Raw genomic sequence first — 22,072 nt, 5'->3', positions numbered from 1 at the left:
TGATACAATACTTATAGCAGAAAATATTACAGAATTTAAGAATTTTAGATAAGGTTGTTGCAGCGAGTGAAGAATTTGGTCTGTCACTAAAAAAGAAAACAAAATTCATGGTTATATCAAAGAAAACTATTAGATACATCAATCTACACGTAAATAATAGGACGATAGAACGAGTTCAGAATTATAACTGTTTAAGGGCAAACATTAATGAAACAAACGATTATACCGAGTTAGAATAAAAAAGGCTAGAAGTGCATTCAATAATATGAAACAAATATTATGTTGTAGAGACCTCAGCCTAAATCTTAGAAAACGAGTACTAAAAGTGTTATGTATTTTCTGAAAAATGCTGAGAATCTCCTGGACAGATCGAATAACCAATGAAGAAGTACTAAGAAGAATAGAGAACAGCAGGGAGATCCTGGAGTCCATAAAATTAGAAAACTACAATATCTGGGTCATATAACACGTGGTGACAGATATGAATTCCTAAAACTAATAATGCAAGGAAAGCGCAGCGCAGGTAGAAGAAAGATGTCTTGGCTGAGAAACCTCAGAGAATGGTTTGGATGCAGCTCAACTAAACTCTTTCGGGCTGTAGTGTCAAAAGTTAGAATAGCAGTGATGATTGCCAGCCTAAAGAAGATATTTTCACCAGGCACTTAATATAGATGAGGAAGAAGGAAACCTGGAAGACGGAAGAGATGAGGTAAGGGGAAAAGACGAGAGGAGAAGAGGAACCACAAACGATTCATGAAGTTAAAGATGCAGTTTAAAAATTAGCCAGAAACAAATCACCCGGAATAGATAATCTACCAGCTGAACTATATAAAGAAGGTGACCACGATACTTTGCACCATACACAAAAAAGGAGATATCTTTGCTCTAACCACAAAGGAATTACGCTTCTAAATGCAGCGTATAAAATATTTTCCACAGTACAATGTCACAACACAACACAACAATGTCACACAACAAAAGGAAATAATTCAAAACAAGCTGAATATGTTATAAGAGAAATAAAAATCTAATGTATAATTGTAAAATTAGATATATAGAAAATATTTCTTTGTAAAATTAGAGCAGGACTATGATTGTATAGCAAACGAGAAGAAAGTAAGGAGCACTCCTTTAGAGCTTCCGAACAAAAAATAAAAAATAATTCCATAAAGGTATGATGGCGAATGGACAGAGAATCCGAAGCCAAAAATACACAAACACACACACACAGAACAATGTCACCGTGTGGCACCATATGCAGAAGGGATAGTAGGAAAATACCAGACTGGTTTCAGAGGTCGACAATTCATCAGATTGCAACCCTGAAACAAATTTTAGAAAAAAAAACTGGAATATGGCATATACTTATCATATATTTATAGATTATAAAGCAGCTTACGACCCTGGGGATAGAAGAGAAATGTTCAAAGCAACGAAAGAAGAATACCAAATCAGTTGGTAAATTTAACAAAACTAACTCTTGGTCAGAGAACTTCTTGTGAGAAGCCCAGGTGGTTGGTTTCTATCTTTTAAGATATGTGGAGTAAATTATTATTGTTTGGTTGTTCTGGTACAGGTAATTCAAGTTCAACAGTAGTTATATCATTAGAATCTGATACTTATCCGTCATCTGATAAGGTGCCGGTCTCACAGTCGGCTGGCTCATATTACGCTCTCTTGGAATGGTTCCTCGTCACTTAATTTATACCATAAATGTTTTGCAAGCTCTTCGTTCAAATTCGGACGATTTTCACATTTGGTCCCATTGAAGATAGCTATAATGAGCCGTCAATTTAAGTTCATAGAACAAATTTTTTATGTCTGACTGTGTTGTCATGTCTTTATAATGTATATGTTGTAGGCTTCAATTACAAATAGAGAAGCTTTCAAAAATACATTTTTATTATATTACTATATGAATTATGCAATTTTTTTATTTTTTTATATACAGCACGAACGAATAAATACCCGTTTCTTCTCATATTAATTGCTGTTAATTATTACAACATTTTTTTTTGCATTTGCCTTTGATAATAAGCTAATAGATTTGGCAATCCTCAAACCACCAGTTGCCAAATTGTTACAGATGGTCACCAGATGCCTGTGGAAAGTACCTGAATACTATTCTTATTATTTTTTTAAAGAATTTCTTTTTTACTTTTAGTTTGTTAACGTTCTATTGGATTTTTATTAATTATAAATCACATGCTATTTCCCGATTTATTAAAAAAACATGGCAACACAGTCAAGCGCCAACATTTCGTTCTATGAACTTTAATTGACAGCTCACTTATAGCTATCTTCAATGGGACCAAATGAGGGGTCCGGCCGGCAGTAAAAAATGGTAAGGGACAATACAGAAGATTTGAGATTTGAAGTGTTGAATTTTGAAAAAAATATTCTTATATTTTTTATAAAAAAATATAAGACTATGAATCATGTTCAAATTAGTTAATTATGTTGTTAATCAGTAGACAAAATATGAAATACCAAATATTTTTTTACAATGTGTTTATTGAGAAAAATATAAAAATATGTACTACAACTTAACATTATTTACCTAAAATATTCGAAAAAGTTTAACGTAACATGTTAAGTGGTGTTGACTTAACATAATTTGGTAGGTACTAGGGGTTTATTTTAAATTTATATACCATTCGTGATAAACAGCTGGAATCCATTCCAAGAATGATTTTACATCTTTCAGTTTTTCTGGTTGAATACTAAGGGGATGATTATATTTTTGAGTAAGTGTAGGAAATTTTTCTTCTGCAGCTGTTGGTCTTCCTCTTTTATTCAAGGACATGGAATTAAATAATCCGCTGTATGATGCTGAATATTGTATATTTTTTGGAACTTCTGAAGATAGGCATAATTTCACACTACTTTGTAAAATACCTACCGGTTGATTAAAATAGCTTTTCAGTACTGAACAATCGTATATATCCTCTTGCTGGACCCTAGTTACTAGAAAAGGTTTTTTTTTTCTGACACTTCTTCAAAATGTCTTCCCAGTGATTGGGCGAATAGACCATTTCACAGTTTTTCTTGACATAATTTTCTACTACAGAAAAGTCTCTGTCGCTTGGCAACATTGTATGTCCTACCTGAGAAAATATATGAACTATTTCTTTAAAATAGTCATTTTGTAAAAGACAAAGCCAAAGACCAATGATAGTCCAGTTTTTATTTTGTCCGCAGCAATTGTCTGAAATAGCTATTAGTTTTCTGCCACGAATATTATTTTTCTCAAAGTACATTTTGAGACAGCTAGCGATTTCGTCCGACCCTCTTTTAGCAGTAGATTCATCCCACATAAAAAAGTGACCCTGACCATCTCCAAGGGAATGTATGCTTAAATTATAGCACCACAGTTTTCTCTTATAGAACATGGGACCAGTGGTAAGCTTTGGTGTGGGAAGGGTTTGCTGTAGATCAAAACTTATTGCATGCACATCTGGGTTTAAGTTTGCTTCCTCTACTGCGTCTCTGACTGCCTGTTGACCTGCTTCAGCTTTTCTATGATGTAATTCTTGTTCAGTGTTAATTTTTTTAACTCCAGTTTCATCATTGTGTAACTTAGCATTTTCTAAAGCCACTGAAAACTTATCGCACGCTTGACATGTATCCATTTTTGGAGTTTTGAAACTTATATTATATTCTTCAGTAAATATTCTTCTGAATTTATCTGCAGAAACTGGAGTTTTCTTTTTCAAAATGCATTCTCCTACATATTTCTCATAACAAGTCTGAATAGAATATTCCATACTCATATATTGTTTAGAGCTGTCAGCACGGGTGTAATGGCTTTTGTACTTAGGTAAGATTTCGATAAAAGATTTCAGAAAATCTATATCAGAATTGGAATATTTTTTAGGGTGGTTTGAATGTCGACCTCTTAGATCTGATTTTGGAGTATTTGATCCAATTTTTAATTGTTTTACTAGATTTTCAACTCGACCTCGATTTTTCTGTAAGCCATGGATACTTAGGAAAGCCATTTTGCATACCTTAACATCTTTTCCTTGTGATTTTAATTTATATTCAATAGTTTGAGATCTTTTTGACATTAGTGCTTTAGTTTTCTTCCTAGTCACATTTTTAGATCTCATACAACCTTGTAAGTAAGCATTTTGTGTATCAAAACTGTTCATGCCCCAGAAATTAACAAAAATTGTCTGCAGCTCTTCATAAGGTGTAAATAACTCATAGCATTTATTGGGGCAACTACACGGTGTACCTTGTGTTTTTGATAAAACAATATTTCCCTTACCTCTGTATTGTTTATATTCTTTTCCGCGATTTCTGAGCTCTTTCGTTTTTAATTGCTTACTAAAATTGCGCTTCCTTTTTCTAGATTTTGTTTCTGAAACAGAATCTTCTTCTTCTTGTTTACTGTGTTCATTTAATTTTCCTCTATTTTCTTTTTCTTCCTCCCCTTCTTCTTCAGTACTGGACTCTGGGTATGTATGAGAAGAAATTTCTTGAAGTCCATGTTCTTTCAAAAGTTTTCTAAAACATAAATAAAAATCGTATTAAGTATTATAGGGCTGCCGATTCATTCATTTTCATATTTGCAAGTAAAAAATGTTAAGTTTTTATGCAAAGTGAATGTGGATGTAAACAATGTTAAGTACATCCTTTACCATTTTTTACTTGCAAACAATTATTCTAAAACTATCAATAAATTACCTTCTTTGTAGAAAGTTAATCGATCTAGCTTCACTAAATATTTGAAATTCAGGATCTTTATCTGAGTCATAATCATCGTAGCTCTCAGAAATGTCACTTATAACATCAAAAAAGCCATTTAGATTTGAACAACTTGCTTTGTCTTCCGCCATCATGGACACATAACATTATTTTCATGCGTATGCATGTCTCTTACCAAATTTTAAGAAATTAATCTTGCGCCATCTGTTATTCGGAGGATAAAATAAGTCAAGTTTTCTGCGTCGCCATGTCCCTTGCCATCTTTTACATAATATTTCGGGAAAAATCAAAATTTGTCCCTTACCATTTTTTACTGCCGGACCCCTCAAATGTAAAAATCGTCCGTACAATTCATATTCTGCTTTTATAAGTATAATATTTGTACTTTTATAATTCAATGCATTTTAAATTTCAAAGTCAAATGATATGACCTTAATTTTGGGAAGTCAATTAAATGACAATTACTGCGTTGCCATTTCGTAACTTTTTATAAAAAATATGATTTTTATTTGTATAATTTAAATGAGATCATCATTATTTTTCATCATAGTATTTTTATACATCGGGTCAAGTAATACTTAATAATGTTATTTCTAACAAAAAATGCTACTGATAAATAAGTTAATGTAAAATTTAATTACGGCGTAAATTTAATTAAGAAATTTTGGCAACCCTGTGTTCACTATGTAAACAAAACCAAAACTACCTGTTAAGTTACAGGGTTACTTGTTACTTGCATTATTTATGTTTTGTTTTTTCGCCGCTATAAATTAAGGATTTTTTAAGACATGTGAAAAACTAGTTTTCATGGAAATTCAAAGAAATTATCATATACCAAATCATGATGAATTAATTCATTATCATAAATTTAAACACTCTAATTTAAATGAGTGAACGTGGAGTGAACCTTCTTAAATATTATTTTAAGTAACAATTAATCAGTAATCAGTTGGACTTTGGAGTGCCTTGAATAAGTTCCAGAACACTTTTAGAAAATGTAAGTACACTTATTGTTTAAACCAATGAAATGGCAGTTTTAATACCAACAATTCAAACTTGCTCCATTTTTATATTGTTTGCTTTTTTGAAATTGTAAAAAACTTAATATTCATGAAAGAAAAATAAATATTAAACCAATCATTTACTTTGTGGGGGTATTATTATCAGTTTTTCTTTAGTATTTTTAGAATATTGATAAGATATATAGATAATTTCTTTTTAATAGAATCAACATGCTATGTTTTTATCTGCATTCTGCATTGCTATTATCATTATCTCACTTACAAAACAAATATCATGTTGACATAACTCATGATTTCACAATAGCCAACCTATACTAACTACCCATGGTACAATCAAAGAATATAGACGCTTATAGAAGAATTTTTCACTGTTATTTTTGAGCATAGCAAAAGATGTGACATAGATAAAGAAAAGTGGGACGAGTGGAACGCACGTGTTGCACGTGGTACCACTAAGGAGCGGTTTGCTTCTAAAATATGAAAGAGTGGGGCAATAAATGCAACTTTAGATATTTTTATATGTAGATGCCGCGTGGTCGTAGAATAGGATTAAATTTTTGCGTTTTATAAAATTGTTTAAAGAAAATAATATTATTTTAACTTTTAATAAATTAATCTTTTTAGAAAAATTATTATAATTCAAATTTTTAATTGAAATATGTACAAATCTTAAGTATAAATCAGTTTAAGACTATATTGTAATAATTTCACCAATATTCATTCATTGTGAAAATTATGTTTTAGATACTATTAGTTGTTATTTTAAAACAAGATTAAATAGTACCCATACAGCGTAAAAACTTTCACATATAGGTACTATTCATTAAAATGTACTGTTAAAGTTTATTTTGTTATTTCAAAAATAAATCAGGAATGCTTTTTGTTGTTATTGAAAAATTATGGATGAAATGGAAGTTTTGGCGAAATGGAAAATTTCATAATTTAGTAAAAAGTTTCATTGAATACTTTTTTTTTAAATTGAAATTTTTTAAAATTGTTTCGTTAATTTCTGGGCAGAAAAACAGTATAATAAAAAGTTATGTGACGGTTTTTCGTTGTGTTGGAACAAACCAATTTTTAATTCAAAGTTATACAATTAAAAAAATAAATACTTTGAATATTGTAAATATCATACATTTTTAAGTTTTAAAATTAAAAATTTAACAATTTAATATATTGAAAATAAAGATTTTATTGTGAAAAAACAAAAAAAAAGACAGTTTGCAAATCAATGGCATCGAAATTTGTTTAGGCGTAGATGCAAAGTTACCCGTTCGTACTCCTTTCCCACTTCCCCCTAACTACATATTTCATTATGAAATTTTCAAGATAGTTTTAAGCCGACGGCCACGGCACCACGCTGTGAGTTTATGCAGCCACCCTCTTAAACCGTAACCAAATCGCCCATTTGAACTGGTCTTCTATAAGCGTCTATCTTCTTTGGTACAATTATTCATTGTACCATGCTAACTACCAACCTATAATTAACACTTCTGCTGGATTTTAACTTTGCTGCATGAAATAAAAGGAAAAATCCATTAAATCTTAACAATCTTACAAAAGAAATATATTCTTGCCATAATTTTACAGTAAGTAGTTACAAGAAAAATGACAATTTTTTCTTTTGACAAAGGCTTTGTCAATAAATCTGCCAAATTATGTTCAGAGCAAATATAATCAATACATATCAATGGTTTTGCAATTAAATCTGTTATATGATGCTCATTAATGTCAATGCGCTTGGTGCATTTACTCTGTAAATTAAAATCAAATAAAATACCTTTCAAAGATAGCTATTCTTGATTAATTGCATTATTCCATTCTTTATTTTTCTGTGCTTTTTCAAATGTGTGTGGTTTGCCATTTAAAAATAGTAAGCAATAAGCTGAGTACAATTCAAATTAACTAAAACGTTCTGGTAATTTTATTTCTCTTCTAGTATACTTGGGATCCTTTTCATTACTTTCTATTTCAATTCCAATTATTTCTCTTCAATTTTCATCTAAGCTTTCATTTTTCTTGCTTCCATCTTCAGTTCTTTCAGAACTTCCTTCATTTTGATTTGATTTTTACTGTTATCGTTGACATCAATTACACTACCTTTTATTTAATTTGTTCTTTAATCAAAAATATCATTTGTAGATGTAATTATTTTGTCATTTTTACAATCTCACCATCTATATCCTGAATTAGAATAACCTACTTTTATTGTTGTTCTAATTATATTATCAAATTTATTCGGCTTAAGAAGTATTACACTCCATGCTTTAGAACCAAAAACTCTAAGATTATTAATATTATTCTCACCATACCATATTTGAGAAGGTCTTTTACCACCATTAGCTGTTGTAGGACTCCTGTTCAATTGATAAGCTAAACATCTCATTGCTTCACACCATAAATGCTAAGGCAAGTTAGTTTCTGGTGTAAAAGCAAGAAAGCTGCCTCATTGCTCATATTATTTGGTTTGTTTTTATCATATTTGTTTGACTCTGCATCCAATTATCTATATTTAACAAAATCCATAGTTACCCCAGTGTTTAATGTTGCTATTGCAGTAATTACTGATTAATATGCTTCATTAAGGGCTAAGAAAAGATGACATACTTTGTCTGATTCATCTATCTTACTATCTACACCTTCCAGCTCCCTTATAATTCTGCCAAACTTCATAAAATAGTCATCCAGTTTGTGATCTTTTAGATTTTAAAGGCAGCTTTTCTTTTTAATGTAAGCTTGGTGAAAATACTTTTTCTCTCAAAAATGTCTTTGAGTGCTTTCAGTATTTCTTTAGCAGTATTAAGATCTGTTATCTGCATAATATCTGAATGATTATCTGTAACGCACTGAACTATAATTGACTTTGATTTTGCAGCAGAATCTTTAAATTTTTCTCTCTCTGTGGATCTAAACTTTCAATCACTGATAATACTTTCTTTTCATTTCTTTTGTTAAGAAAGTCTTACCTCCAAATTTCCAACTGTTGAAATCCTCTTCTGTGAGATATGGAAATTATTGACCTGCAAACATCCTTGAACATAATTACTATTACTTGATTTTTTACTTTAATTATTTATCAGAGTCTCCTGGGCCCATAACCTTTTGAATTTTTAGTTTAGAAATGATTAAATAAATAAATTATTACACAATAGTCAACCTAGACCTAACTACCAACTTATATTTTCTAATGATGTTATATTCTAAACACAATGCCATCTAGACTTTAGAGGCCTTTCAGGTGAATAAAAATATCTCTCATACACTTTGTTTTTTTTTTATTTAAAGATAGAAAGACCTTAATTAAAAATACTATATAATCCTTATGTTTTCTTATAATTTATTCTGTATTCATAGACAACTTCCAGGAATATAACTTTCTAGGTGGTAGTTTGTAAAGTGTTTGCTATTGTCATTTATGTTCTGTTCAATAGTTAGAATCTTTTTTATGTTTTAGTGTAATATATACATTTAATAATGCCAACCAAAATAACATATGCCAGCACAAGGGATCCACTGGATGTCCTATATTTGGAAAATTATGATATGCCAGAACCAGACAAAAATGAAGCATTGATCCAAATAATAGCAGCTGCTGTCAATCCCGTAGACATAAATATTGTACAAGGAAAATACCCATCAAATGTTGTTAGTCCTGGGGCTGAAGGTATGGGAAAAGTTATAAAAGTTGGTCCCGAAGTGAAGAATCTTAAAGTTGGAGATCACGTTATACCAGTTGTTTATGCAGGTATAATATTACATATCTGGATAAATGACTACACTAAGCACGTTACGTATTATAGGAATATGGAGGACCCATCTCACGTTGCCTGAAGAAAGTTTATTTCGCATTCCCAAAAGTTTGAATGTCCCAGACGGGGCTACGTTGCATATAAACCCAATAACAATGTATACAATGCTGAAAGAATTCGTAAAATTAGGTCCTGAAGATACCGTTATTCAGAATGGAGCTAATTCTGCTTGTGGAATTGTTGCCATTCAGATGTGCAAGGCATGGGGAATAAAAAATGTGAACGTGGTGAGGGATAGGCCACTGATTGATGATCTAAAATCATTTTTGAAAAGTAAGTTTTTTGTTGACTAAAATATTTTATAACATTGACAACCAATTGCATGATTTTTTTTTGTTAACTGCTGCTCAGAATTTTGATCTGGTGCTAGTTCCTTACCATTCATGCAGACTAATGAGCCATAACGACCTTTCTCTACTTTGTGCACGTTTGTCTTCAATCTTACCTTCGATTATTAACTGCAGCAGGTAATTTTTGGCATTTCTCATAACTTATCCAAAATATTATAGTTTTCTTTACTTTGGTGTTAACAATTTTAGTTTGTTTATCCATTTAGCTCAATATATCCTCGTTAGTTTTTCTGCCAGTCCACGAAATTCTTATTATTCTTCTATATGCTCACATTGCGAACATTTGCAATCTTTTACATATGGCGTGTGTTAAGGTCCATGCTTCTATACTTTATAAAATAATACTTAAAACATAGCGTCGTGAGAGTAAGCTCACTCATAGCGAAATCCCCATATCACATCTTGGTTTCAATTTCAGACATGTCTGTCTCATCTACTAAATTCTACATCTAACCTCTTTAGTGGCGTTCCACTCAAGACTCTTATTGACTCTTCTCCTTTGATGGCGATCGCCAAAAATTGGTTAACCTTGCACTAACTGGTCACTAACTAACTAACTATTTTGATGATTTTTTAGCACACTGTGTAAAAATTTATAAATTTTAATTTAGTATAGTGAATTTTTTAATAAAATTTTGTATCTAACCTATTATACGGGGTTAATCGAAAGGTGGTCTTTTATCCTAACTTAGCGGATTTTCGTAAAACCTTGTTTTTCGGTTGCAACCTTGTTTTCTATGTATTTTGTTTTATGTGAAAATATGGATTGGTCCGTATTTAGGAGCGAAATGACTTTGCCACCCACAATTTATGACTTTTCCTATTATTACCATTATCTTTTGTATTCATTTGTACTACGACGATGGGGGCTTTGTGACTGATATCGAAGGAATGTCATATCGACATCCCAGAAGCACTTTATTTAAATAATGATTAAAAGCAACGACATGATCGTGGTTTTAATGAACAATGATAACAATAACAAAACATAAAAAAAACAACTTAAATATAACTTAACCTAAGTACGCAAATAAAGAAAAACTACTAAAAAATATTTTATTGCCTTCCCTAGCCTCTATAACTGCCTGTACACGTCGGCTCATGCTGTCTATGAAGTTGCAAATATCATCTTGCTAGATGTTTTGATATTCCTCTTCTAGAGCCAAGCGAAGTTCGTTAATTGAGGCTAGTGCGACTTCGGGACCTCTAATATTTCTACTCAAACGTGTTCTATTGGGTTCAGATCTGGCGAACACCCTGGCCAGTTCATTTTATTAATACCAACTTCCTCTAAATATTGCGTGACACACATTGCAGAGTGGGGTTGCACATTATCTTGCATTAATAGAAAATCATCGCTGATTATATTGAGAAAAGGGTACTACGTAATTCGCTAAAATTTCCTCAATATATCGGTGTGCAGTCAACGAACCCTCAATAAATTCCAATTCAGTGTGCGCCTCTCGGGATATTCCTGCCCATACCATCACCGAACCCCCTCCATGGCTAACGCGGGGACTGAAAGCGCACTCCGCAAATATCTCTCCAATTCGACCCCATACTCATTCTCTCCCATCTGATGAGTGAAGACAGTACCTCGACTCATCCGTAAAAAGAACATTACTCCATTGTCCTAAATTCCAATGTAAATGTTCCCTGGAAAATTGTAGTGTAGCCACTCTGTGCCGTTGAAATAATTTGGGTCCAGTTGCTGGTCTGCAACTTTGCAAACCAAATTCATGTAATCTTCCACGAACTGTAAATAACCTTTAATTATTGCCTCGAACCTCTTGAAGCTGATTTCTTGTTTGCACCGCTGTTAAATGACGATCCCGCAAAGCGTTGACTCGTATAAAACGATCATCTAAAGCGGTATTTTTGCGCTTCCTGCCACTTCCCGCTTTACGCTTGTTCGTTCCAGTTAGTATAAAACGTTCCACTACCCTTTGGATGGTAGAGCGATGAGTGTGTAGTACTCTAGCCACATATTCATAATTTTGCCCATCTTCAACCAGAGCAACGGCTTTCGCACAATTTTCGACACTAAGAACCATGATCAATCATAGGTAAACAAAATGTAAGTGTCAATATGACATAATGATAATAGTCACCAAAGCCAACTCGTCGTATTACAAAATAACTCCAAAATAATCATAATTAAAAAAGTCCTGCATTGCGGGTGGCAAATTCGTTTGGCTCTAAAAAATTAACCAAGGCATATTTTGACATGAAACAAAAAACACTATGCTTAGGAGACATGGTTACAACCAACAAGGTTTTACGAAAATTCGCAAACGGAATTATTCCACAGGATGTTTTAAAGTTAGGATAACCAAACCACGTGTTAATTAACCCCGTACAATAGGTCAAATATAAAATTTTATCAAAAAACTGACTATAGCCAATTAAAATTTATACAGTGTGATAAAAAAATCATCAAAATAGGGCTAAAAATAAAAAAAATATTATATATATATATATATATATATATATATATATATTAAATAAATAAATAAATTGAGACACCGAATATATAAAAATAAACGGCGAAAGGAACACAATTCTTCAAACTTTCAGTGTATAAATTGGTACCAATAGACTCTTATAACGTTATTTCTATATGCCCTACGTACGCTACCTGTTGCTCTTAATATGGATGTATGCTGGACTGAGTCAAATGCTTTCTCAAATTCTACAACTAATAATGTCAATAACTTCTTGTATTCTTTCTCTATCAAGGGTTTATTACTTGTAGGTAATCATTCGTGCCAAGGCAACTACTTGTATGTAGAGATATTTAAAAAAAAACCTATGATAGTGTAGAAAGGACTATGTTGAATATTCTATTTTATTCTAAATTCCTAAAATATATATAACAGTTTGTGTTATTTTATAGGTTTAGGTGCTACCTATGTTTTTACCGAAGAAGAAATTAGAAAAACCGACATATATAAAAGTGGAGAGTTGAACAATCCTATATTAGGACTTAACTGCATTGGTGGAAGTTCCGCCACTAACATTATGAGGCATTTAAGTGAGGAAGGAGTGTTAGTAACCTACGGTGGTATGTCGTTAGAACCCGTTACAGCTTCAACGACGGCTCTGGTTTTCAAAAATATCCGACTAGAGGGTTTCAACAGAAGCCGATGGTATAAGAAAGAAGAGAATTTCGCCAAAATTCCCAAAATAATGAACGAGATCGTTGATATGGTGTTAGAGGGAAAGTTAAAAGCACCACCACACGTGTTAGTTCATTTTTTGAGTTATAAGGAAGCTTTAAGAAATACCCTAACTCCAGGTGGTATGATTGGAAAAAAATTCATCTTGGATTTCAGGAATTTAAGTAGTAAAATGTGAGGATGTATTATTTTTGTGAAATAAAAACTAGATGTTATAGCAGACGTTGTTTACTTTTATTTGTGTATTGTTTTACTGAATGTTTTGAGATTATTTTAGATCTTTCAGGCGTATTTATCTGTTTAAACTTCAAACTAATGAGATCGTTGTCCTCTCAGTTACAACTCGTAGTCCGGCAGTAGGGTACCTTTCTATATGCATGGGAGGGTGCAGTGGCGCACCTAGAATTTTCCTGTGGGGCGGGGGGTTTGGTTGGGCACCGAAATTTTTTTGCTACCTCCATTTTGAGTCCTTTAAATTTGTGAGTAACAGTGTCGGAATAGTAACCTGGGGGAGGAGGTTAACCCCCAAAACCCCCCTGGGTGCGCTACTGGAATGGTGGACATTGGACGCTTGTAATTAGGCTCACTGAAAAGTTTTAATAATATTTCCGTTGTTTATTAACATTAATAGGTGAAAATTGAACTGATTATAAACATAGAGGCGCAAACATAGACTCAGATCATTGCCTAGTGATCTCAACATTGAGGGCTAGAATTTCAAACACCTGTAAAGAAAATAAAATGGATACAAAAAAATGGAATGTGCAAAAGCTGAGTGATGCGACAGATATAGACTCCTACTGGACCAGAATAAAGGAAGACATCGAAGCAGCAGCGAAAGATGAAATAACTTGGAACTGTTGAACTTGAAAGATTGTAACTGTTTAGGGGCAAACATTAACGAAACAAACGATTATACCGAGTTGGAATAAAAAAGGCCTAGAAGTGCATTCAATAATATGAAACAAATATTATGTTGTAGAGACCTCAGCCTAAATCTTAGAAAACGAGTACTAAAGTGATATGTATTTTCTGAAAAATGCTGAGAATCTCCTGGACAGACAGAATAACCAATGAAGAAGTACTAAGAAGAATAGAGAACAGCAGGGAGATCCTGGAGTCCATAAAATTAGAAAACTACAATATCTGGGTCATATAACACGTGGTGACAGATATGAATTCCTAAAACTAATAATGCAAGGAAAGCGCAGCGCAGGTAGAAGAATGTCTTGCTGAGAAACCTCGGAGAATGGTTTGGATGCAACTTAACTGAACTCTTTCGGGCTGTAGTGTCAAAAGTTAGAATAGCAGTGATGATTGCCAACCTTCGTCGCGGAGATGGCACGTAAAGAAGAAGATACTTTAACCAGGCACTTACTATAGATGAAGAAGAAGAAAACCTGGAAGACGGAAGAGATGAGGTAAGGGGAACAGACGAGAGGAGAAGAGGAACCACAAACGATTCATGAAGTTAAGGATGCAGTTAAAAAATTAGCCAGAAACAAATCACCCGGAATAGATAATCTACCAGCTGAACGATATAAAGAAGGTGACCACGATACTTTGCAACATACACAAAAAAGGAGATATCTTTGCTCTAACCACAAAGGAATTACGCTTCTAAATGTAGCGTATAAAATATTTTCCACAGTACAATGTCACAACAACACACAACACAACAATTTCACACAACAAAAGGAAATAATTCAAAACAAGCTGAATATGTTATAAGAGAAATAAAAATCTAATGTATAATTGTAAAATTAGATATATAGAAAATATTTCTTTGTAAAATTAGAGCAGGACTATGATTGTATAGCAAACGAGAAGAAAGCAAGGAGCACTCCTTTAGAGCTTCCGAACAAAAAAATAAAAAATAATTCCATAAAGGTATGATGGCGAATGGACAGAGAATCCGAAGCCAAAAATGCACAAACACACGCACACAGTACAATGTCACCGTATGGCACCATATGCAGAACGGATAGTAGGAAAATACCAGGCTGGTTTCAGAGGTCGACAATTCATCAGATTGCAACCCTGAAACAAATTTTAGAAAAAACACTGGAATATGGCATAGATACTTATCATATATTTATAGATTACAAAGCAGCTTACGACCCTGGGGATAGAAGAGAAATGTTCAAAGCAACGAAAGAGAAATACCAAATCAGTTAGTAAATTTAACAAAACTAACTCTTCAAAAAGTTGAATGTAGAGTACGAATTCAGGGGGCTGCGTCAGGGATACTCTCTCTCCTGTAAACTGTTTAATCTGGCTCTAGAAAAAGTAATACGTATGTCACAAATCTAATCATTGGTTCAATAATATATAATAAATCAGTGCAAATTCTTCCCTATGGGTTTAATATAATATAATAACATAATAAAAATGGGTTTATTAATAATAAACACCAACAAAATGGAATATATAATAATAAGCATGCAACCACAAATCCTACAACCACTTTTTATAGAAAACGACGTCATCGAAGCAGTGAATGAGGTGGATAGGGCATGTAATGCGGATGGAACAAAATGACCCATCTAGAAAAACGCTCCTTGATAGACCCACTGGTCAGAAAAGAAGAGGAAGACCGTGAATAAGGTTCCTTGATACTGGAGAGAAACTCTTGAGGAGGCTAGGACCCACACAGGATTGTAAAGCCAGAATGGTGATGATGATATTATAAATAGCATATACCGAGGAGTAAAAAAGTATAACCCAATAAAGTGATGGTACTTGTAAAATACCGCTTGTCCGAGCTCGGTTTTTTTTAGAATGAAACTTCAAATTTGAGCGCGCTGATAAAAATTGCAATATCTCGGTTTCTAACCTAAATTTTTTTATAATAAATATAAATAAATAATTTTATATTAAAATAAAAAATACAGTATTTAGGGGTTTCATTTAAAAAACAACAACGTAAATAAATATTTATTTTTGGTAATTATTAGAATACATAAATAAAAAAAATAAGAGATAGTAACAAAAATAGAAAACTTAACAATATCAACAAAAATTATTTATTTTTGTTTTACAAAAACCAAAATGTTTTGTCAATCAAATAAAAACTTTTTTTAATTAACCTTCGTGAAAAAAATCCTTTCAAACAAGCTTCTTACGCATCAATTAAACATTGTATAAAGGTTTTTTAAATTTTGTGTAAATAAAGAAAGCATACTAATTTATCAAAAAGGTCTAATTGTTAAAGATCTTAAAAATATAAAATAAAATAGGAACTCTCGTTTATAATAAATAAAGTCTTTCTCTGAATTATCAACTAAGGCAGACTGGAGAGGTTCGTTATGAGCTTAGAACTAAAAGTCATATCCATATTACTCTTCCATTTGACTCAATTCATATTTGGATTTACGATTTTCCTTCATTTTAGTGTGTGGTAGTACATCTATGTGTAACCTTATAACCTTCCATAAACGTATCAATCCGCCAATTAACAAGCAAAATTTGTTATAGAGAGGAAAAAGAAGAATTGAGCGTGTATAAAAATGCGATAGAAAAGCTAATATTGGGAATGGGCTTGAAAGCCGCAATGGATATACTTACATGAAATTTTATTAAGGTCAAATATATGGAAAATAAAACAGATATAAAGTAAAAATTGTTCTGAAGCTATTTTCTTTATTTTTTTTTTATTTATTATTTTTGTAATTATTATTTTTATAATAAGTTTATTTTGACTTTTTGATTTCCATTTTTCGGAAATTTTTCTTCAAAATTTCTGAAGTGAAAATCGAAAGGTCAAAATAAAATTATTTTAAAGTAAAATTGTGGCGTGTGTAAAAATAGTAAATTCAAAGTAAACACACATGTGACAAATCAAATTAGTATTGGAATTAGCTTTTCTATATACAAACGCATAAAAGAAGTATAGATACCATGAAAACAATAAACTAAATTAATAGAATCTTTGATTTTCAATAACAAAAAATAAAACAAGCATTTAAAAGACTTACAATTATTCAGAAGTTAGATTTATTTCAAGTTCTTGCTATAAATAGTCAGAAAAAAATTCATTTGTTGTAATACAGCACGATTTGTTTCCTTTCAAATTTAAAACCGCTCTCCTGAAAAATAGCAAATTTTGAGTTACCTAATTGTAGTATTAAGAGAGCAATATAGCTGCTGTGTCACATATATAAGGACCTTGAACGAATGATCCCTAACAGTCTGATAGCTGGTATCGAATCTCTTCCTATCATCCAACAAGCTTGATCTAGTTGTGGTAATAGCAGCACCTCGTAAATACTTAAATTAACTCAACAGTACTCGACAGTTCTTATAGATCTTACAGCTGACCAAAGCCCAAAGACCATAGTTTGACCAAAAACTTTAATCTCGTCCATTTAATAAACATATTTTCCAAAATCGCTGGAAAACACGAAAGAATGGACTGCCACTACGGAGTGTTTTTGAAGCCAAGTCCAAAAGGTTCCAATTTGAAACCTAATACAAAATGTGTATTGAAATTTTCTTTGATTGGACTAAATTACTTCGTGAGAATTCCCTACTCACCTGTTCATTAAATTGTGTAAATTATTTAAATAACCATGTTCTATTAAAACTGATTTCTGCATTAGTTCGGTAACAAACCGCCAGCGGTATGCAACCAGCAACATCGCTAAAGAGATATGTAATTTAAAATTAATAGCGCCAAAAACTGTCAGTAGAAAAAACAGAACTAAATCAAAAATAAATATTTTATACATTATCTCAATAGTCCCCCATGTTCGTTTTACTCATATTTTAAGTTTATCATATTTATATCATAGAGGAATTATCCATATATATATTTTAAAAAATGTCAAAGTCATAAAACGGTTTTTATATGAATTTTCGTAAATGCAATAATATGAAAAATTAAAGTTTGTGTCTCAACCTCCCCAGTCAGCCTTAAACAACCCTTAAAATTCTAATAGCTATGAAAAATCTGTAAGTGTCGTTCATACTCATTGACCGAAACTTCTTTGTAACAAAAATCACAGATCGTTTTCATAATTTTATAGTTGCAATAATAAAAATCCGGTCTATCTTTAAGATAGCATAAAATACTATTTATACTGGTGTTATAGTTGGTATTTACAAAACTGTACTGAAACGTTTTATAATCTTCTTCCATATCTATAACATCCTCGTAAAGCCTGTCTTCCATGTGACATTCGAAATGTTTAAACAGCAACTCTTTAAACGGAAATTCCGCGCTGCACACGTGACAAGCGAAAATTCGTATTTTGTGCAGCTGCATGTGTTGCTTGAACGTGAACTCGTCTGGAAACCAAGTATTGCATAACCTGCAAAATGGTTCGTGTATGTACATGTGCTCGGATAATTCATGTTGGGTTTTATAGCCGCTTCCGCATTTCATGCAAAAGAGTTTGGTGTCCTCGAGCGGCACGGAGGAGTTCTTGCTTGTGTCTGAACAGGATTCCGTATCTGACGTAAGAAGTCGTAATTCGTTTTTTGGGTACTGTCTCGGGTCGAAACAATTCGCTTCAAAGGCAGCAGTTGGTTTACTGGGCAATGAAGGTTCTTTAATTTTTGTTATGTTGATTTCGATGTTTTGTTTCTTCTTTTTGGCTATTTTTTTCCTTTTAACTTTCTTCTTGCAAGTATTTTCTTTTTTATTATTTCTTTTCAATATTCCTGGAAGATTTGCTTCGTTCTGACTAAAAATTCAAGTAAAGACAAACATTAATTTCTGAAATAATCGCGAAGTATGATTAAAGAATGCGTTAGAACAGTTTGAACATCTGTAATTGATATGAAAATTGGTATAGTTCTAGGACCATTAGGAGTAATTTTTTCACTTTGCTATATTTTTGCCAATATGTCATTTTAAAGTAGAATTGTCATTATATTGATTAAATAAACGTCAAATAAGTTATTCCAAGTTATATTTCGGTAAAATTCTAAAAGAATATGGAGTATCTTATAGAGGTAAAACGGATGTGCAAAGCTTTGACAAACAGAAAAGCTCCTTGGCCTAATATATCTACGTAGGGGAGACCGGTGATAGTTTTTACACGGGGCAGGTTGTTACATTTAATTTTAATCAACTCAACACCGGGGAAACTACAGTTCAAAAACCTGTAAAAGTATTAGCATCAAAAGGTGTGTAGCAAGTGGGGGCCCTCACTTCGGGGGAACGGGGAACATTGGTGATAGTGTGTCTGGCAGTGAATGCCAGTGGAAACTCAGTGCCGAGATTGTTTATTTTTACGCGGAAAAATGATCGAGAAGATTTTGTTTCCAGTGGACCACCAGAATGTATAGGAACGAGCAATCCTTCTGGATGGATGACGAAAGTGAAATTCTTAGTTTATGTTAAACATTTTCATAAGAATATTAAATGTTCTAATGAAAGTCCAGTATTATGAATACTGGACAAGTACGATTCCCATGTTTCGGTTGAGGTAATAGATTATTGCAAGGAAAATTGCATTGTTCTCTTGACCGTGCCTCCGCATTGCACTCATCAATTGCAACATTTGGACAGATTGGTGTTTTAGTCATTAAAAAAATTTATTAGCAGTCAGAGCAGTGAGAGAGTGTTTTGGCTGTGCCACTAATGAACTCTTTAGGTCAGCTGTAAACAAGGTCAGGATAGCCTTGATAATTTCCAATCTCCGATAGGAGTAGCACAATAAGAAGAAGATTAGCAGTCAGATGGATGGTTGGATGAAACTTCATCCAGGTGTTACAATGACAAATTATAACATTCCATCAATTGTTGGAAATGCTTTGCCATTAGCTATAACTCCTAAAAATATACAGTCTGTTTTCGTGTAACTGGAATTTTCCCGTTTAATACGGACGTTTTTACTGGACAGACATGAGCCGCAAGAAAATATAGAGCTTCAGTCACAAGCAGCCACACAAAATATACGAACATCACCAAGTACGCCACCACAAGTTATCAACAAGGTATTTTCAACTTCTCGCGCTTTAGTTACAGGACTTATTAGTCCTAAAGATATTCGTCCCCTACCTAAAGCTCAACCCAGAAAAAATACTGCACAAAATAAGAAATTAAGACATACGGCTGATAGAGACAGCCTAAAGCTGGATTTATAGTTTGACGCACTGTAAACGTAGACGCACTGGAAAAAGATCAACATAGAATTTTGTGTACTCTTATTTATAAATGAACGCAAACGCATGACGGAACGTAAGTGAAACGCACTGCAACGAAAGAGTTTCAACTTTCATCTTTTACAGTGCGTTACTTGCGTCTGGCCAATCAAAAGGAAGAATTTTGTGCCGTCAACCAAAGTGAACTGTCTGTCCCGCCCACCATTTTGTAAAGTTGTTTATTAACATATTCGTATTTTGATTTTGTTGATTATTTTTTACAATAAACGTTAAGAATTTATAAAATAATAATAATAAATAATAAAAGGATATTATAGTATCATGGTCACCAACTCTAGCCACTGTTTCTACTCATGCGAAAAAAATCCACTCCGTCGATTTATAAATTGAAATAATATTTACAGTCCGTTTGTTACGTCTACAGTGCGTCTACGTCTACAGTCCGTCAAACTATAAATCCAGCTTAACACAAACTGACACAAACTAAGACATATTTTGACGGACACGCCTGAAAAGCAAGCATAATTACAGCAAGGGCAACTAAGAAACTTAAAAGCTAATAAAAAAAAGAAAACAAAAAGTCAAAAGGAAAATTGTTTCAAAAGAAAGCGATGAAGAAAATGAAAAATGTTTCTGCATTATGTGTTGTGATTCGCATACTAACTCAAAATCAAAGAGAAATGGGTGCAATGTGTGGACTATAAGGGGTGGGCGCATGAACTTTGCAGTGACGGTTCTCCAATTTTTGTATGAATACATTGCCAGTCTGAATAGTCTAATAACTGATTTAAATACTTTTTTAAAAATGTCGCACAATAGTTTGTATTTTAATAAAAAATAAATAAATAAAGTTTATTTAAAGATTTTTCATTAAGAAAATTAAAATATTCGCTGAAAAGTATGAAAGTTACCAGTGTAACAATTTGCCCCTGCCATGCAACAACTTACCCAATTGGGGGGTAATTTGATACAATTTGCAAGACTAAACAAATATATATTTTTTTCCTAAAAGTGGTAAGTTTTTTGTAAATCTAATATTTAAAATAATTGTATCGAAGTGCTTCTTACACCAATTTTTATGAGGTGCCTATTTTACATATTGAATGCACAAAAAAATAAAATTTAAAAATTGTAACAACTAAGTAACCCCGGTCTCCCCTACAGAGAATGGCTGAAGAATGCCTATGGAAACAAATTTTAAAATGGAACGCGAAAACAGAGAGAAAACCTAGGCGAAATTGGCGAAATGATATCGGCAAAAAGATACAAGAAAGGAAATGTATCAATTCATCAAACAACAGTTGCATCAGACTACATCCAAGTTAAAATTTTTAAATAGAATGTCTAAAGTTAATGACAATATTTAATAATGGTAAAATACAAAATAAAAACAATTTACCTCCCTATCTCTTTCAATGTGAGACAGCATATATCCTTATTTTGGTTACCATCGTCTTCAAATGACAATTTAATGCTATGTTTGTTATCACCAATGCGTATAATCTCGTCATCCCCACAAAATATTCGTATATTTTCACTAAGTACCACAGGTTCTGTCGGCAAATCTTCAATATTTAGTTTCGTAAACTTTTGGCAAGGCTTTTTAGTACGCTTCTTTTGTATGCTTTGTATATTCTTTTTGCGGTGTTTTTTTAGCACCGATGGTAGCAAAATATTTTCTTCTATAAATTTCCTAATAATCTCAATTTTCCTGTGACATTTAAAATAATGTCCATATAATTTTTTTACTTTACTAAACCGAAAGAAGCAAATTAGACAACGCACCATTTTTAATTTTATAAAATAAAATAGCACATGTTGATAAATTTAAACTGGCTTTAAAAATGGAATTTTGACACAGAACAAACCCAAACTGTCATTGTTGT

The 22,072-nt window shown here is 32.4% G+C and overlaps 2 protein-coding genes across 3 annotated transcripts; one reads left to right on the top strand and one right to left on the bottom strand.

Annotated features, from left to right (window-relative positions):
* The first annotated feature begins 5,422 nt into the window (after positions 1–5,422).
* Positions 5,423–13,295, top strand: LOC140436404 (enoyl-[acyl-carrier-protein] reductase, mitochondrial-like). 2 transcript variants are annotated; one of them, XM_072525172.1, is made up of 4 exons: positions 5,423–5,710; positions 9,190–9,480; positions 9,536–9,817; positions 12,791–13,295. In XM_072525172.1, the coding sequence occupies exons 2-4, from the start codon at positions 9,210–9,212 to the stop codon at positions 13,249–13,251; spliced, it is 1,014 nt and encodes a 337-aa protein (XP_072381273.1). In that variant the 5' UTR covers positions 5,423–5,710; positions 9,190–9,209; the 3' UTR covers positions 13,252–13,295. The 2 variants fall into 2 exon arrangements, with proteins under 2 accessions (XP_072381273.1, XP_072381274.1); XM_072525173.1 differs by lacking the exon at positions 5,423–5,710 and adding an exon at positions 6,071–7,324.
* Positions 13,296–16,001: 2,706 nt separating this feature from the next.
* Positions 16,002–22,048, bottom strand: LOC140435467 (uncharacterized). Its single transcript, XM_072524201.1, has 2 exons — positions 21,586–22,048; positions 16,002–18,760 (listed from the first exon to the last, which is right to left on the bottom strand). Exons 1-2 carry the CDS (start codon positions 21,972–21,974, stop codon positions 18,007–18,009), a joined length of 1,143 nt encoding a protein of 380 aa, XP_072380302.1. The 5' UTR covers positions 21,975–22,048; the 3' UTR covers positions 16,002–18,006.
* Positions 22,049–22,072: the final 24 nt, after the last annotated feature.

Source organism: Diabrotica undecimpunctata, chromosome 3 (genome assembly GCF_040954645.1).
Source record: "Diabrotica undecimpunctata isolate CICGRU chromosome 3, icDiaUnde3, whole genome shotgun sequence".
Classification (NCBI taxonomy): Eukaryota; Metazoa; Arthropoda; class Insecta; order Coleoptera; family Chrysomelidae; genus Diabrotica; species Diabrotica undecimpunctata.
The sequence above is the reverse complement of the archived record's forward strand: the minus strand, read 5'-3'. Positions and strand labels throughout refer to the sequence as shown.

Excerpts from the sequence above, each read along its gene's own strand:
- LOC140435467 (XM_072524201.1), bottom strand. The coding sequence starts at position 21,974 with ATGGTGCGTTGTCTAATTTGCTTCTTTCGGTTTAGTAAAGTAAAAAAA. Across the intron at positions 18,761-21,585 it reads ACATTGAAAGAGATAGGGAG|TCAGAACGAAGCAAATCTTC; the intron begins GTAAATTGTTTT and ends TTGAATTTTTAG.
- LOC140436404 (XM_072525172.1), top strand. The coding sequence starts at position 9,210 with ATGCCAACCAAAATAACATATGCCAGCACAAGGGATCCACTGGATGTC. Across the intron at positions 9,481-9,535 it reads TATACCAGTTGTTTATGCAG|GAATATGGAGGACCCATCTC; the intron begins GTATAATATTAC and ends TACGTATTATAG. Across the intron at positions 9,818-12,790 it reads TCTAAAATCATTTTTGAAAA|GTTTAGGTGCTACCTATGTT; the intron begins GTAAGTTTTTTG and ends GTTATTTTATAG.